The sequence below is a fragment of the Terrapene carolina genome, unplaced genomic scaffold (genome assembly GCF_002925995.2).
Source record: "Terrapene carolina triunguis isolate 2854851 unplaced genomic scaffold, T_m_triunguis-2.0 Scaffold193, whole genome shotgun sequence".
Taxonomy (NCBI): Eukaryota; Metazoa; Chordata; order Testudines; family Emydidae; genus Terrapene; species Terrapene triunguis.
The window spans coordinates 3728428-3744305 of NW_020664544.1; the positions used below are offsets into that span (position 1 = coordinate 3728428).

A 15878-nucleotide genomic window follows, 5' to 3' on the forward strand; every position below is an offset into this window, starting at 1 on the left:
GTTCCTAATTTCCAAATGCAGTGGGAGTTGTCCCACCCTTTATCGATGCTTCTGAAAATTCCAGCCTTAACTATGGCAAGTGAAATATGTCTGGTCCATTAATGTTTCATCACACCACACTGCTTCTCTTTCACTTGACTGGAAGGCAGATAAGGGGGTGCAAACAGGCATCTAGTTAAAGAAATCTGGGTTCCCTTGGTACATTTTCATTCCCAACTGGATATGAGGGGCTTTTCGAATGTGAGGGGTCATTGTTGGCATTCAGAGTCCTCACTGTATTGAGGCTCTATGGGGGGGTAGTTCTCACCTTTCTGAAAGATGCATCATCTTCAGCAGGTTTTCCTCAGCACTATAAGGGCCAGATGTTTTTCATAAATGAAAGCTAAACATAGGGAGCCACCAGACGGGCTTGGGGAAAGCTACGCCACCTCCCCACTTGTCCTAAACTTCATACGCTAGAGTGACTGAGATGTGCCCATGTGAAGGTGCATGGGGATTTTGAACTGCAGGGCTGTCCCTGGAAGCGAATGCATTCCTTTTAAGAATTATTTTTCCTCCTATGTAGGAAGCAAAGGCATCCAAGGTTCAACAGCTTTTTCTTTTCCTCAGTCCCATTTCAATGGCTGATTGTGGCGCACGAAACAGAGCGCTGGGGATTTCTAAAAAATCACATTTTTAGCAACCGGGCTTAATACAAAAACGAGAGAGAGAAGGGGGGACGCTTTGCCTTGAGCCTAATGCAAAAGTTTAACCAGTGGGTTTTTAAGCATTTCAGTCCTAGCCTCCATAACAAGTCAACAGTGCCTTACGTGTGTCTCACCTGCTCCCTTTCGGGATACAAGTGACAGGACACATGGTTTTGGGGAGGAGTTTGAACCAGCCAGGGCTTTGCACCCAAGAGATTGGTTGTAGGGGGGTTAATCTTAATCCCTGCTTCTGTAGTTGTATGGTTGGGGGCAGTCCTACTAAGGCTCCATGCCTGTGCAAGACTCTGCCTGTGTGGGTCCAAATGGAGGGCCAGGGCTTGGAGCGTTCAGCTTTTGTACTCCACTGGCTTTGTACGGTGAAAAACGTGTGCGCAACAGTCCAGTCCTCTGTCTGAGCAGGCCGGACTCCTCCTGGTCCCCACACATACGTTTTGCCCTCAAACTAGTTGCTAGTGGTTTAGTTTAATCCCGAAGCGGTGCCCCCGTGCCATGATACAGAGAGGGATTTGAAATCCCATTAATGCGCCCTCCCCCCCCCAACTGAAGCAGATGGCAGTAATAGACTGAAGCTTCAGCTCTGATATTTTTTAATATAAAAAGGATTAGACAATACAACATCCAAATAAAAATAGAACTCTAAAAACGGCAGTTGGTTTTCAGTGTTAATATTAAGCCAGAGGATCCAGTATTTAAATCAGCCTGCTTACCTCAGCCTGAGGTTTGGTTTTGCTTACGAGTCAGGTCTGTGAAGGGGAGAATTTAAAGGAGGGGGAGGGGGTTTCCCGGCAGGCAGGGATTTGCAAAGGTTCCCAAGGGGGTTGGGTGCTTTGGAAATTCTGCCCAGAAGTCCTCTGTCCACAGATTTCCCCCACCAACCTCATGACGTAGAGGCCTCCAGGTGACCGAATATCATTACTGACTTATGCGGGATTTGCACCAACAGCCTAGAGGTGAACTCCTTATGGCCGAGCCCCTGCGTGCAGGAGGCCACTGGCTGTGTAGGACAGTGCCACCATGGAGCATCAGTGTAAACATAATGTGCCGCAGTCTACACAAAGCAGAGCATGTCTTCAACCAGGGGGCACATGACCACTTCACAAATGCAGCCCCTGGGATGCCTAGATTCTTTCCAGCACTGGGAGGGGACTGCCTCGCTGGGAAATCCTCCTGTTGGCCTCGTCACTAGCTGCTTTGTGGGGAAATCTCCCTTGGGTCCAGACAGTGATTTGGCATCGCTTCTCTCATTGCACTTCTCTGCGCTGAACTGTCCTAGGTCGCTCTGCGCCTATCTTAAAATTAAGTGGTAGCCTTCTGGAGCCTGCACTGAGAGAGACAAAGGCACACGCACCCGTCACTTTCCCCGATCGGGAACTGAAGTCCTAATGTCTCCTCTTGGGCTTGAGCGAGGGCTTCTCCATGCATTCGAGAGGACTTAAGACAGTGCTTTGGGACAGCACAAAATCCTGTCGCCCTGTGAGAATGAAGGAGCCTCCCCCACCCCCAGCTAGGCCTGCACAGGCAGCTCTGCAGACACAGCATGAGCGAAGAGCCGGCTGTATGTTTTGTAGTAGCCATCTGCTTCCCCCAGTAGCCCTTCCCCCTCTATTGACTGCTGAGTGCTCCTTAGCTGCTTCTCTCCTCCCCAAATGAAGCTGCATTTCAGTGGAGGCGTGTTTCTAAATTAAAGTGTTTGGGGATCAGAGTAGGTAGATTCCAAAAGACCTCCCCAAGCCCCCTTCCCACCTCGTGTGGGTTTATTTTTTCTCCCTCTTCTTTTATGACCGATGTTCATAGGAGTCATTTTCCCCATTCTGTCATGAGCCAGGGCCATCACAACTGTGGACTGGAGTTTCAAGCCTCACAGGCTTGTTTTTGCTGCTTCTCATTTCCCCCCACCCTTTCCTTTTCCCAGGGAAGCCATCTACCTTTGGTCACAGCTGCTACGAAACAGGATTCATCTGGCAGGTTCCTGACCATCTGCAGTGCCCCAGAGAGGAAAGAGACAAGGTTTAGAACATGGGCAGGCTGCAGCGTGAGTCAGCTGCTCATTCTCCAGCGGTGCTCTGGCAGGATTTTAAGAGGCGGAGTGCGAATTGCTGGGGTGGGTACCAGTTGCTTGGTCATCCTGCTGAGTGCAGGCGTGACTGTATAATACCCAGCTCTTATCGAGCACTTTTCAATGGTAGATCTCAAAGCACCATCTTCATCGTTATCCCCGTCTTACAGGAAAGTGGGGCACAGAGCGGGGACGTGAGTTGCCCAAGGTCATCCAGCTTGACCAGTGGCAGAGCTGGGGTTAGAACCCAGTTTTCCTGAGTCCCAGGACAATGCTCTATCCGCAAGGCCACACAAGGCGGGACATGCACGTACTGACCCGTGCAAGGGGGACTCCCCTTATCCTCCTGCCCCCCCCAGCCCATGTGATGTCCTACCCCTTCACCAACAGCAGCTGATCTTTTATGGGAAAGTCCAGTGCAAAAGCGGGCTCTGCCAAGCAAGGGAGGGGACGGAATGCGTGAAGTGAAGAGCCGGTTTCCCAAACTGGATCCCCCCCCTTACCAGGTCACTGATGAGGATGTGAATCCCGGTCGGGCCCTGCTTGGAAACCTGCTGGATCTTGTTGGCTGGGAGGCTGAGCAGCTCTGCCAGTTTATTGGTCAGTTCCGTGGCAGTGAGTTCTTCCAGATAGATCTCTTGGTACGGGGCTTCCAAAGAAAACCCCAAAAAGGAAGTGAGCCAGCGCTGGGATTTCCCTCCCCTCCCCAAGAGCTTTGTCGGGCGACGAAAGGACCTCCAGGACCACCTGCAGCTACAGTGGTGACAAACCCACCCCCCAGGCCCAGCTCCAGCCTCTCCAGTATGAGGAAGTTTGGATTCAGATGCAGCCTCTGTAGCTGCCCCCGATCCCTGAAAGCTCCTGCTGACCTGAGGCAGGGCAGCCGCTGCTTGATTGCAAGCCAAGGGCTTGATCCAGTGCTTAGGGAGAGCTGTCTGGCTAAAGGTTTTATACAGTTGCCCGTCACGGGGGTATCTTAGCCCCTTCCCCCATAAAGTTGATAGGAAAGGCCCTAGTGGATTTCATCCAGCATAATTATATTGGCTTCAGTGGCCTGTGGCCCCAGCCCTGAGCCAGATACGCTTTGCATGGATGGGTGCACCAGAAATGCCGTGCTAGAGTCCAGTGCAGAATCTCACCCAAGCCCAAGACTTGCTGGGCCCAGCCCAGGGTCAAAGGAGCATTGGCCGTGGCCCTCGGGAGCATTCACGGTAAAGAGTAGCTGCTTGTTTTACCTGGGTGCGAGTCCCCGGGGGTGTCTCTGCCGTTGGCTTGGGGCTCCCTGGACACGTACAGGGTGAGCCGAGGGCGGACGCACCTGCGGGAGAGGAGAGGGTGTTGACTGGCCTATCGACCTGTAGTTCTTGTAGCCATGCTCATGTAACGTGTATTGTACTTAGCGCCCAGGGGCCCCGGGAGCGATCAAGTGCTGCCTGCGTCTGTGCACATGTCCTCCCCACAAGACCTCAATGCCCATTTTACAGGTGGGGAAACTGAGGCACGGGGCTTGTGATTCACTGGAGGCTGCGTAGGGAGTCTAGCAGAGCTGGGAACTGAAGCCAGATCTCCTGGGTCCCTGGCACAGGGCTTCAAATGCACCCCCCTCCCTCCTCTGCCTATGGGAATTCAGGGACACCCCACCCCACCTCCCTACCCTACCTCTGCGGCTGAAGAGAAGCTTGTAATGGACCCCTTAGACTTGCATTGATCTGCCCCAGCTGGGGTGTGTGCGAGTGAAGTATTTACCTCCTGCTAGGCACCGTGGTTGCATGAGTGGGACACGCTCCTGTGTGAACAGAGCTAACCGGGCCCCAGCTGGGCTATTTGGGGGGGTGGGGATTGCAATAGCGTTGCCTAGTAGCTGGAGGAGGCTGCGATGAGACCCCACGCATCGGAGCGGCTGGGGAATGGGGGTGAACTGTGGGGTTGCAATAGCAGGAGCCCATGGCCTGGGAGCAGCTAGAAGGAGCAGTAACCCAGGGGTGCAAGAGGGAACAATCCTGCACAGGTTGGGAGAGGGGCTCGTTGTGCCTCTTCATGACACTCCCCCGTCTCGTCTCCTGAGATCAGCAGCATCAGACCTCAGGGCTTGTGACCAGGTCACCACTGTCCGCCGGTGCAGGGAGCCTATCGCTCCATGGCTGCTGCAATCGGAGCAGAGCCCTGGCCCCATCTCAGGGGTAAGCGCCGCAAGACTAGCCCCTTCTGCGGTCCTGTCCCCTTGGCTCTGCCCGGGCAGGGCCAGCCACCCACTGCACCTCCTCCTGGAGGCTGAGGCCAAGATTTCCAAGGGCTGAGCACCTGCCTTCTGAGAATTGGAGCCCCCCAAATTACTAGTCCCTCCCTGAAATTGGGGCCGATATCTGGGCTATCTATAGCCACCACATCCCACCCCCTGGGACGGCACTGAGAACTTACTGACTCGTGACAGGCGCCAGCCAGGTGCAAAGGAGACAGGGAGCCTCCCTCTAAGCTACTGCTAGATGAGGTAGAGCAGTGACTTCCTGCAGCAAAGCGATTGCTTAGAGTATAAAGCCGTTCGGGCAGACCGTCCTTTTGTTCTGTTTGTACAGCGCCTAGCACAGTGGGAGCCTGGATCGTGACTGGGGCTGCTAGGTGCTACTGCAGTGCAAATCAGTGGGCTCTGGGTCTGCCTGAGGACTGCAGGAGGGGACCCCGTGTTCCCCCTCCCATCAGCCCAGGATGCAGTGTGATGTTCTCCCCCCTCACACCTGGCTTTCAGCGCATTGAAGAGCCGGATCCCATCAGCTGCTCCACAGATCTGGATGAGGTCACTGCGGGAAAGCTTCAACAGGTCGGCTCCTGGAGAGAGAGACAGACAGACGTGGCTGGCATGATCATCCCAGGGCAGAGCAGGTCACGTGGCCCATGTCCCTTTGTAAGTGGAGGCTGCTGTTCTGTGTTGACAGCGGTAGGTCCCCAGGGGCATGGACAGACTGCCCCTCCCCAACCTCTCCATCGTCCAAGCCACCCGGAGTTTATCCATGCGTCTCAGCACCTCTCCAGAGCACAGAGATGTATTTGTCTTGTGAGCATCCCCTTAGGACAGGGACAGAGCCACGCAAGGGTGAGCCTGGCCCAGAACCCAGCATCCCACCGCTGTCCCCCAGCTCTGGGGCAGGTTGGATCCACCCAGCCCTTCTCCCTAGTTTCATGGGCTCAGGAAGTGAGACGGCCTCACCTGTGAAATTAGCCAACATCCTGCAGTAACCGGAGAAGCGATTCTTGTGCAGCCACTGCTGGGTTTCCAAGATGGAGGCACAGGGACTGAGAGCCTGGGACAGACAGATGGAGAGGGGAGTGTTTGGAGTGACAGGTGGGCTTGAGACCCCAATCAAGCCTCAGCCCAGCACTCACCCGGCTCCCCTGGACCTGGTGGAGTGACCCCGAGGGCTAGCTGGACGCCTGTGCGGAGACAGCCGCCAGGTGCAGAGTGACGCTGGTAACCCCCGGGAACCTGAACGCCTTCAGTGTCTGTCCCAGCTGGGCCCAGACACCCAGGCCTTGTCCTAGTACTAAATGCGGCAGTGTCCCAACCCGGGTGTGGGATCTCGTGCCCTGCAATCTCTTGCCATCAAGGTATCGGGCAGGTTCAGTAACAACCCCAGTACAGCCACGGATGGCTGAAGCTTGGTTACCTCCGCGGCTTATTCCGGTAGCGGGGCTGGGGTGGTCCCTGTGGGGCACAGGGGTTAGAACGGGCGCAAAGGGCTCTGAGTTCCGTTCCCAAACGGCAGGGGAGTGCGATTGGAGCGTGAGAGCGGGAGCAGGGAGTCAGGACTCCTGGGTTCTGCACTGGGCTGTGGGAGGGGATGTATGATCGGGGGGCTAGAGGGGGTTCATGGGAGTCAGGACTCCTGGGTTCTGCGCTGGGTTCTACCCCAGCCTTGCCGCAGGGCATCGGCTCAAGTCACTTAATCTCTCTCTGCCTCAGTTTGCTTACGGGCAAGATGGGTGCAATAACAGCCACCCCGCAGCAGGCAGAGACTCGCTTGATTAGCAAGTGCTTCGAGTTCCTCCGCCCGCCCGCCGGGAAAAGAATGATGGTTCCTCTGTTACATGCAATGCCAAGGTCCCCTCCTGCCACCAGAGGGCAGCTGGCCATGGCACAGGGTGGGGGTGGCAGAGTGAGGACAGGGGAGCGCCAGGCAGGCTCTTACCTCGGCCGTGCTCTCGGCTGGGCTGTCTGAGGGGCAGCTGGGCGAGGAACAACCCCTGCCAGGGAGAAGGGAGATGGTTATCCTGCAGCAGGCAGCGCAGGAGGGAAGGGGGGGGGGGGCTAAAAGGGGGGGGGGGGATCAGAGCAGGGGGTCTCTCCAGCTTACCTTTCAGGGGTCAGCAGTTTGAAGGCGTGAGGAGAGGGGAGTCCGGGGGTGGCCGGGGGGCTGTGGGGGCTGCTGGAGGCTTCTGGCCAGGGGGCACACTGGAAGCAGAGGGGAGAGATTAGGTAGTTTCCGCTTCTCTAGCAGTGCTGTGCTTTGCGCACAGCTTCCCCCCTTAATGCAGCCACCTCTGGGGTGGAGGGTGGGACCTAGTCACCATCCTCCCCCCTCCCCCCCCACCTCCCTGTCTGTGTTGTGGGGTTAGACGAATGCGCACTTCCCAGCCAGGGGATGCACCTCTGGGGTTCGCTATTAGGACGGAGTCCTGGTTATCTTGCTGCCCCATTCAGAGCATGGCACCGATCCTGCCCCTTGACAAGTCAAGGCCCGCCCAGCTCTGCCCTACCCAGGAACGCTGTACTGCCACACCCCACAGCTGGGCTGCCGTGGGGGGCCCAAGGTACGGCTAGAAACTCAATGCCAGCAGGCACGTGCCCCTCTCAGCTGCCCCTGGTGCTGTGGGGTTGCCCCACGCCTGCCCCAAACCCACCTCTGCCAGCACCGTGCTCTCATAGGAAGGCTGGTATTTTTCTCGCTCCTGCGGTGGCTGTTTCTCGATTTTCTCCCGGTCAGTTTTTTGTTTCCTGTCCGCTCCCTTGGGCTGAAAAATCAAATTCCCCCAATTCCAACTGGCCCCAGGAAGTGCAGACCCCATTGTATCCGCGGAGGGACCCTCCCCCAGGCTGGGCCGGCAGGATCGGTTCCTCTGAAAGTCCCCAGCACCTTCTACCTCTTTGCAGCCATCGATCTTCGTAAAGGATCTTAGTACTACTATCCCCATTTTGGTGATGGGGAAACTGAGGTAGAGCGGGGCAGTCACCCAGCAGGTCAGGGTCAGAGCTGGGAATAAATCCCCAGCGTGCTGAGTCCCACTCTGGGGTCTTAACCACTGGACCACACTGCCTCCCATGCGGTGGTCATGGCAAAATAGAAATCTCTGAACGGGGGCGCTAGCACCCCTCTGGTGTCTTCTAGCCCTTGGAGCACCCCCCCCCCAGCTTCTCTGCTGTGCCTCCTGACAGACACCCTGTGCGTTGCTTGCACCAGCCTGCCAAGCTGAGGGGGGGAGACAGAGTTGACCCCGAAGACAGAAGTCGGGGGGAGCGCGGGAGAGCTGAGGCCTGTACTGCTCCCCGTCTTGTGGAAGCTCAGGCCTGGCCGTGGGAGGCTGCCACGGGTGGGGGCAGAGCCGGAGCAGTACCCTGCGCGCCAGTGACGGAGAGGAGGGAGCAGCGTTTAGTGGCTAGAACAGGGGACAGCAGGGCAGGACTCCTGGGTTCTCTTCTTGACTGCGAGGCCGTGGACCCAGGGGAGGGCTGGGCCATCTAGTGGCTGTATTGGAGGATGGCACGTCGGACTCCTGGGTTCCATGCCCCCGGCTTGATCCCAGGGTGCCAGGCCCCTGCCCTGGAGGACTGTTACCGTGACCATCTCTGTTTTAATGCTGCTTCCGCCCGGCCTCCCCCCAGCCCAGGCAGCAGGGGACGTTAGGGGAAGCCAGAGAGGGTGCCCAGGTCCATGCCCGGGCAGGGGCAGGGCAGTGCTGGCACCTTGAACACTTTGACGAGGCAGCTGGCCGAGTGCAGGTGATCCATGTGCTCGCCCTTCTCGTTGGCCTTGTAGGTGTCGATCTGGATGCGGAAAGGGACGCCCTTCTCACCCCCGTTCTTGCGCAGCGTGAATTCGGTGCTGATGCAGTGCACCTGCCGGGAGGGGAGGGGTGAGAGTGGCCCCCTGGATCCCCCCCCCCCACGCTCTGCCCCTCCACCCTCCCCATGCTCCACCCAGGCTCTGACCTGCACGAAGACGGACGTCCTCTTGGTGGGGTCCCAGAGGAACTCCACCGTGTTCAGCAGGGTGGGGTGGATGTGCGGCTCCAGCACCCCGACAGACAGGGGGATGTCTGCAAGCAGGGCACAGAGGGATCAGGCAGGACCGGAGCCAGGGAGACGCGTATGCAGGGCCGCAGGTGCCCAGACACCACAGGGATGGGCACGTCAGAGGAGCCCATGTGGAACAGAAGGGGCCGAAGGATCCGGTGCCCGTGAGCCGCTGCCCAGCCACGTGGGCATCCTGCTGGCTACATTCTCGGAGCTCTCACCCCTCCCATGAAACCGGATCACAAAGCCCTCCTATGCCATAGCGAATTCAGCTTCCCAGCCCTGGGGGTGGGGAGCTGTTCTCCCGCTAGCGACAGTGAGGCCGAGAGAATGTCCTGCCCAAGGTCCTCAAGTGGGGGCTAGGACCCAGCAGTCCCAATGCCGGCTCTGACTACTAGACCAGGCTTCCTCCCAAAGGTGAGAATAGGACCCTGGAGTCCAGGCTCCCTGTCCTGTGCTCTAAGCACTTTATGGGCCCAAATCTTGACAAGTGGCCCAGCTCTCAGTGTCTGCAGGAGCCGCGCCCGCGTAGGCTGCGCTGAATTGAATCACAGCTCCCCAGTGCCCCCCGTTCCTTCAGCCTGGTTCCCAGCCCTCTGTTCTCATCCTCTGCCTCCTTCCCCCACCGCCTCCACATGGGCTGGTGGAGCTGGTCCAGACCCAGCAAGGGGGAGCCTGGGATTCCCCCAGAACTCTCAGCTGCTTGCCAGGGCTGGGATGGCATTTCTGGGGTGCCAGGACCAGTAAGTGGTGCTGCCACAGGGACCGCGATGGAGGTGGGAGGGCACAGGGATAGGCTCATGCCCAGCCTGGCTTAGCACAGAGGCCCACCTCGGATTCCTCCTGCCCCCAGAGTCCCCTCCGTGCAGGGCCTAGCGTCTGGTTCTGGTTCCTCTCAGCTCTGACCCAGGGACCCCTGCCCTCCTTGCTTCACCCACGTCGGAGGCTGCGCTGCTCTTGGGGGCTTCCTTGCCCACATGGATGGGATTCTAGCTACGACCTGGCTGGGCTGCAGATGCCAGGAGCGAGGGGCACCGTGCTCAGTGTGTGAGATAGATATTAGGGGTGGGGACCCCCTATCCCTTGGGCACAGCCAGGCTGCTCCCGGGGGCAGGCAGACTCACCAATGTCCAGGATGCGGTCGCCGGGGCGATTCCACCTCCATCCCTCCAGCTGCTGGTGCTCCGTGTACTGCAGGCGCCGGTCGTGAAACACCACCCTGGCCACGCTCTGCGGGAGAGAAGGGCGTCAGGCGCTGTCACAGGCCAGGCTCCGTGGCCAGGAGCAGATGGGCGATGGAGCCACGCCAGCCGGGGAGGGAGAGGTCACGTCACGCAGCAGGGGTAGTAGCCTGAGCACTCACCGCTCAGCCCCCATTCTCTGCCCCCCTCACCTTCAGCAGCTTCCGGCACTCGGAAAAGTCACCCAGCTTGGGGTTGCACAGCATCCGGATCTCGTAGGACTGGCCTGAAAGAGACTGGGCGTGAGACCCGGGGACCTGTGGGCAGGGGGTCCCCAGGAGGTGTTCTCTGCCCCCCGCTGTGGGCAGCTGAACCACTGCTAGCCCCTGGGCTTACCCTCTCCGGCGTGGCTGGGGGGGAGCCGATGAGATCACAGCATGAGCATGTGCAGGGACCCCCCCGCCCAGGGCACGGCCCACCCGGCTCACCTTGGTTGAGGTAGGTGAGGGTCTCCTCATGCTGTTTGATGGCAGGCGAGGTGGGGGTGCAGAGCACATACTGGAAGGCCGGGCAGTGCAGCTCGGCCGACGTGGAGATGTTGTTCTGCTCCTCCTGCTTCAGGAAGGGCAGCGCCAGGGATTCCCTGCGGCAGGGCAGAGCACACGGCGGTGGGGGCGGCTTCCCCTGTGCGCTCCCCCTCCCCGCAGCCTTCCCAGCATGTGGGGGGGGGGGAGTATAATTCTCCTATCACCCTTCCTCCCCAGCCTCTAGTGTCCTGAGCATAGGCCTGCGAGCCAGTCTCAGCCCAGCTCCTACCACTGGGACCTGGGCACATCACTCCCCCTCTCCCGAGCCTCAGTTTCCCCTCAGAAGCATTAGCCTGACCCATCTGCTGGTGCTTAGCCCTGAAGGGGTGTGGGCCCCCGGGGATTATTTAGGGTTAGGAGGACGGGGAGGGAATATTTCCGCCGCGTGGCAAGAAAATGCCCCTGACCCTGGAATCGTCTCTAGGGGGTGGAAGCCCGTTGGCCCTCGGGACATCTAGACCGGACAGCACAGGAGGAAACACAAGCGGGAAGGATCCTGCCCTGACTCCGGGGAGGTGGCTGGAGCGCAGTGGGGGCTGTTCCGGCTCTAGTCCCTGCCTCCCAAGGCTGGTTGCGAGCGCTTGGGAAGGCGCCAGCATTAATCCCAGGGGGCTCGTCTGCCAGCTTGTGGCTGAACGGAGTGTAGAGGTTTATTGGGGGGGTGCTGCCAGCCTGGCCTGCTAGCTCCAGCAGCAGAAGGGGCCCCACATTCAGTCCCTGCCAAGGGCCTGCTGGCCGGGGGGATTCAAGAGCTCCGTGGCCAGCCATGGGTGGCTCTCAGCCCCTCTGCCAATCAAACCAGCCGTGTCTCCTCATGGTGTGTGTTGATCACAGGTCACGCAGCTTGGGCAGCCCTTGGCAATCCATCGTCATCACGAGCCAGCCAGAAAGGTCCTTCATGCTTGGGGGGACAGACCAAAACCAAATGCCTTTCTCCCGTCCAGAGCCTGTGAACTGCTTCGTCAGACACACAAAGAGAAGCGCCTGGGTCTTTCCCAAACACCCACTGAAGGGCCTCTCTCACATACAGAGGGCACTGAAATGGGACAATCCCCTCTCCTCGCTTGCATTTCTGCAGTTTGCAGGAACGCCCCTGCCGTCCATTTCTCACACACGTACCCCTTCAGCTAGCACCACTGCTGTAATAACAGGCCAGGATCTCCAAGCCCAAGCAAAAATTGATATTCCTGGTTTACAGAAGGGGGAAACTGAGGCACAAAGGTAGCGAGGGTGGGGGAGCCATTTGGGGGATGCGAAAAAGCCACTTACCTGAGCAGATTGCCGCCGGAGCAGGGGTACATCTCCCCTGGCCCCGGCCAGTAGTGCTCGGGCTGGCTGTGCCAGAACAGCATGGTGAGGGCGTGAGGCTGGACAGAAAAGTCCCCAGATCTGAGCGAGGGGCGCTGTCAGGTGGCTGTTGTCCGGAGAGGCTCTTTATGCTCCCAGGCTCCCCAGGTGGGTGTGTGCAGGGAGACGTGCTGAAGGATTGGCCAGCGCCCAGCTGGCTCTGAGCAGCTGGACACACCCTGGCGGGGGGGAAGGACGGGAGCTGGAGCCGTTTCACGGCGGCTGCCCTCGTCCGTGTTACAGGAGGTGGGCGGTCATCGCTGGGGCATGAGCGGGCAAAGCGCCTCGTGCTGGAGCTGCGAGCCAGAGATGGGTTCCTGCCCCTCGCGCTTAACCGAGAGCTGCGGTAGGAGGCAGCGAGGACCCGGTGGGACGCGGCACAAACAGCAAAAACAAGCTCAGAAAACCATAGCCACGTCCCCCCGTCCCCAGGGGCATCACCTTACAGCGGGCATTGTCTGGGTAACCCCCTCCCCATGCTTTGCAGGCGCAGGAGACGGGTGAGCGCACAGCTAAGCCGTGATCTGGCATGGGTCTCTCTTGCCGGGGGATTTGCCATGCACGGTCTGCGCTGGTGCAGGAGAACCCCAGACATGCCATCGTCCCCCAGGCCTTTTGCCTCCTGGGCGCTGCAGCTCGCAGCATGTCATGTTGTGCACTCAGGCCTGGGAAAGCTGGGACAGGGAATGTGACACGCGTGACGAGATGGTGACGGCCGTTTTCCTGCATCGTCTCTGCCATGTTACATGCCTGTTTAAAAGGCTTTTCCCACTGGGCATCTCCGAGGTGGGAGCACATTGCAGAGTCAGCAATGAACGGTGCCTAGATTGGCCGGCGGCTGAGACGGAGGGAGACTTGGCTTTAGCAGGGAGGCAAATGGTGAGGAACAGCGAAGCCAGGCCAGACGCGGGCAGGGCCCAGAGGCGGCAGCGGCCCGTCTGGCTGCAGAGCCCCCGGTTTGAGCAAGAACCCCAGCACCGAACCAAAAACTCCTTGATTTGCTCTGCTCGGGCGCCAGGTGCTCAGAAAGCTGGGCTCTGCGACTGCCGCCAGCCTGGTAATACGGCTACATGTACCCGTGTACATCGGGAAGGAAGACTGCAGGCTGTACTTCCAGGGTGGGGGCCTCTATCCTGGGAAGCAGTGGGCTCTGCAGGGGTCAGACTAGATGATCACAATGGGCCTTTCCGCCCGTGCACACGCTCTGTCCCAGCAATGCCCACCTAGTGTGCACGCGGCTGGCGCTGTGATTTCATTGGCTCGAGGTCTCCGCCAGTGCCGCTGGCTCAGGGTCTCCCCAGTTCCCAGCTCTGCCCTCCCATCACCTGGGTGGGTGAAGGATCACACCTCTTCCCACCTGAGCGGGTGTAGCCGCGCCAGCAGCTGTGTGGGCCTGGGTCTCTTCCCAGCTGCATGGAGCTTTCCAGGGCTCCCAGGAAAGGGTTACACTGAGCCGAGGGGCTGGGGTGAGCAGAGCCCAGGACTGCCCCGGGGGGCGGGGAGCGGGGCTGGGAAGAGCTGCTGGTTTACAGCAAACACTTTGCTGGGGTTTGTTGTGAAAACAGGCAGAGCCCAGAGCCAAGGGCCCTTTGTTTTGCTGAGCTGGGGAAATTCTTGTCTTCCCCGTTTACTGTAGCAGGGGCTGGGAGGTGTCCCTGGCCCAGGGTGTGGGGCAGCAGTGGGGCTGGGACAGGGGAGCCTGTGGCCTAGGGAGCGGGTGGGAAGCAGGGGACAGTGGGGGAAACACTAGGAGAATAGACGGTGGCTGCTGCTCCTTCCTGTGTTGGCCAAAATTCGGCCTCGCTTGGTGAAAGGGCAGGGCTCCGGGCACGGGAAGCACCGTGGGGCTGAGACGGGAGCCTGCGCCTCCCCCCTGCGTCGGTGCAGAGCCCCGAGCCAGGACGGAGGCCCCGCATCCCCCACCCCGGTGCTGCTGGAGGCTGTTTCAGCCACGGGTGCTGCCCCGTCCGCCTGCTGCAATGACCCCCCTGAGCTGCGCCAGCCCCGCAGAAGAGCTGGGGTGGGGGCGCACTCTGCCTCCTACATGGGGGGAGCCCAGAGCCAGGGGAGCCAGATCTGTGCCTGCGGGGGACACCCCCTGGGCCAAGGCTTTTGAGCCGTGCAGCCCATTGGCACCAACTAATGGGCAACAGGGCACTGATGACCCCCCCCGTCTGATTTCATCCCGGTGATCGGTTCCCTCCCGTTGGGCCTAGGCTGGCATCAGAGCAGCTCCCCCCGTCCGTCCGTCCGTTGTCCCCCCTCCGACACTCCCATGTGGTGTTTACGCACAAACACGGGGGCGTGCTGCTGGCTGGCTGGGTGCACGGAGTCCGCTCCCCCCGCCCGTGTTTACACAGCACACAGCCCACGCCGTAACACGCTGTCCCAGAAACCCGGAGAGACGTGTGTGTTTGGTGTCAAAATAGACGGCGCTCACTGGTAGGGGGGTGGGGGAGCACTTCAGGAGGTGCTACCCGGGGGGGGGGGGTGTCCAGGGGTCAGAGGGACTTTTGGGGGACTTCAATCCATTGGTCTGATCCAGGGGCCCGGGAAGCTGGGGGGAGGGATACCCGGCTCGTTGGCCCCATACTGATCCACTGCAGAGCGGCTGGGGGGCTGGAGGGGGAAGCACCTCCCATTGCAGTGAGCAGAGGCTGCTGCTGTGCGGAGGAACCAGCTCCCCGAAGATGAGGACGAGAGCCTAAGTCCTGCTGCGGGGGCAAGTCGTGGTCCCCCCTCTGAGACCCCTGGCGTGAGCTACACATGGAGAGGGAGAGGGGCTCAGTACAACCCAGTCTCCCCAAATTTCCCGGGGGCAGGGGCCCAGCAGCCCCCTCCCTGCTGGAGGGCTCAGACCCCCCTCCCCCCCAGCCGAGCTGGAGCTGAGCCGTTCAGACCCACCACCAGGCTCCCCCCAAAGGCTGGGCTGGTCCCCGATCCCAGGCTGTGGCCCATCCCGCGTCGGCCGGGCCTATGAGCAGGGCTTGGGGCAGGTGGATCCCACTGGAAGTGACTGTGGAGGGCAGAGGTGGGGCAGGACTGTGAGGCACTGTAGCGCATTGACCGACGTGGATTTCCATGGACCAAGCAAGCGACGGGTCCCTTGGGGGTGTCAGGTCCCGGCAGCTCAGAGACACCCATGGGTCCCAGCTCTCAGCCCATGGGGGGGCTGGTGGGCAGGGGGCGTCTCTGCAGCACACAAGGAGCCTCCTCAGCCCCCTAAGGATCCGTCTGCGGGGGGGGGGGGCTGCTCCCCCGCCTGAGACGTCTGGGGGCATTAACCCCTTGGTGCCCTGGCTCCTTTACACTAGGCTGGCACCAGATGGCTGCAGAATCAGGACTGAGGGTGAAGAACCAGCCCAGGGCTCCTGGCTCAGTGGCAGGATTGAACCCCGGAGTCCGGGAGTTGGCGGGGGGGGGGGGGGAGGGGAACCCTGTAAGGTCCCCTCGGCGCCCCCCTGAGGTAGCGACCAGGAGAGGGTCACCCATGCATCTCTCTGCTCCTCATTCCCTGTAGCCAACCCCCCACCCCTGCCACCCAGCCCATTCCTAGGCCTGGTGGGGGGGGCTCCCCAGTTCCCAGCTCTGCCCCCCATCCCCTCCCCCTCCGCTCTGGCTCCCCTGCCCCACCTCTGTCTCGCCTTCCAGAGCTCCCTCCCCACAGCTCTCCTTTGCCAGACCCCACCTGGGGCGGGGGGTGTCCCTCCCCCCCCC

The 15878-nt window shown here is 60.1% G+C and overlaps 1 protein-coding gene across 1 annotated transcript; it reads right to left on the bottom strand.

Moving 5' to 3' along the window:
- Positions 1–1985: 1985 nt before the first annotated feature.
- LOC112113666 (transcription factor CP2-like protein 1) lies at positions 1986–12166 on the bottom strand. The gene is made up of 15 exons (XM_024210038.2): positions 12084–12166; positions 10716–10870; positions 10440–10513; positions 10171–10276; positions 8963–9069; positions 8717–8869; positions 7657–7767; positions 7110–7207; positions 6945–6999; positions 5966–6059; positions 5496–5586; positions 3999–4081; positions 3267–3412; positions 2633–2684; positions 1986–2030 (listed from the first exon to the last, which is right to left on the bottom strand). Exons 1-15 carry the CDS (start codon positions 12164–12166, stop codon positions 1993–1995), a joined length of 1446 nt encoding a protein of 481 aa, XP_024065806.2. The 3' UTR covers positions 1986–1992.
- Between the last annotated feature and the right edge of the window lie 3712 nt (positions 12167–15878).

Bases quoted from the DNA above. Each gene is read 5' to 3' on its own strand.
- LOC112113666 (XM_024210038.2), bottom strand. From the start codon at position 12,166: ATGCTGTTCTGGCACAGCCAGCCCGAGCACTACTGGCCGGGGCCAGGG. The intron at 10,871-12,083 runs GTAAGTGGCTTT...GCCCTGCCGCAG, and splicing joins TCCGGCGGCAATCTGCTCAG to GGAATCCCTGGCGCTGCCCT. The intron at 2,685-3,266 runs GTAAGGGGGGGG...GGGGCACTGCAG, and splicing joins ACATCCTCATCAGTGACCTG to ATGGTCAGGAACCTGCCAGA.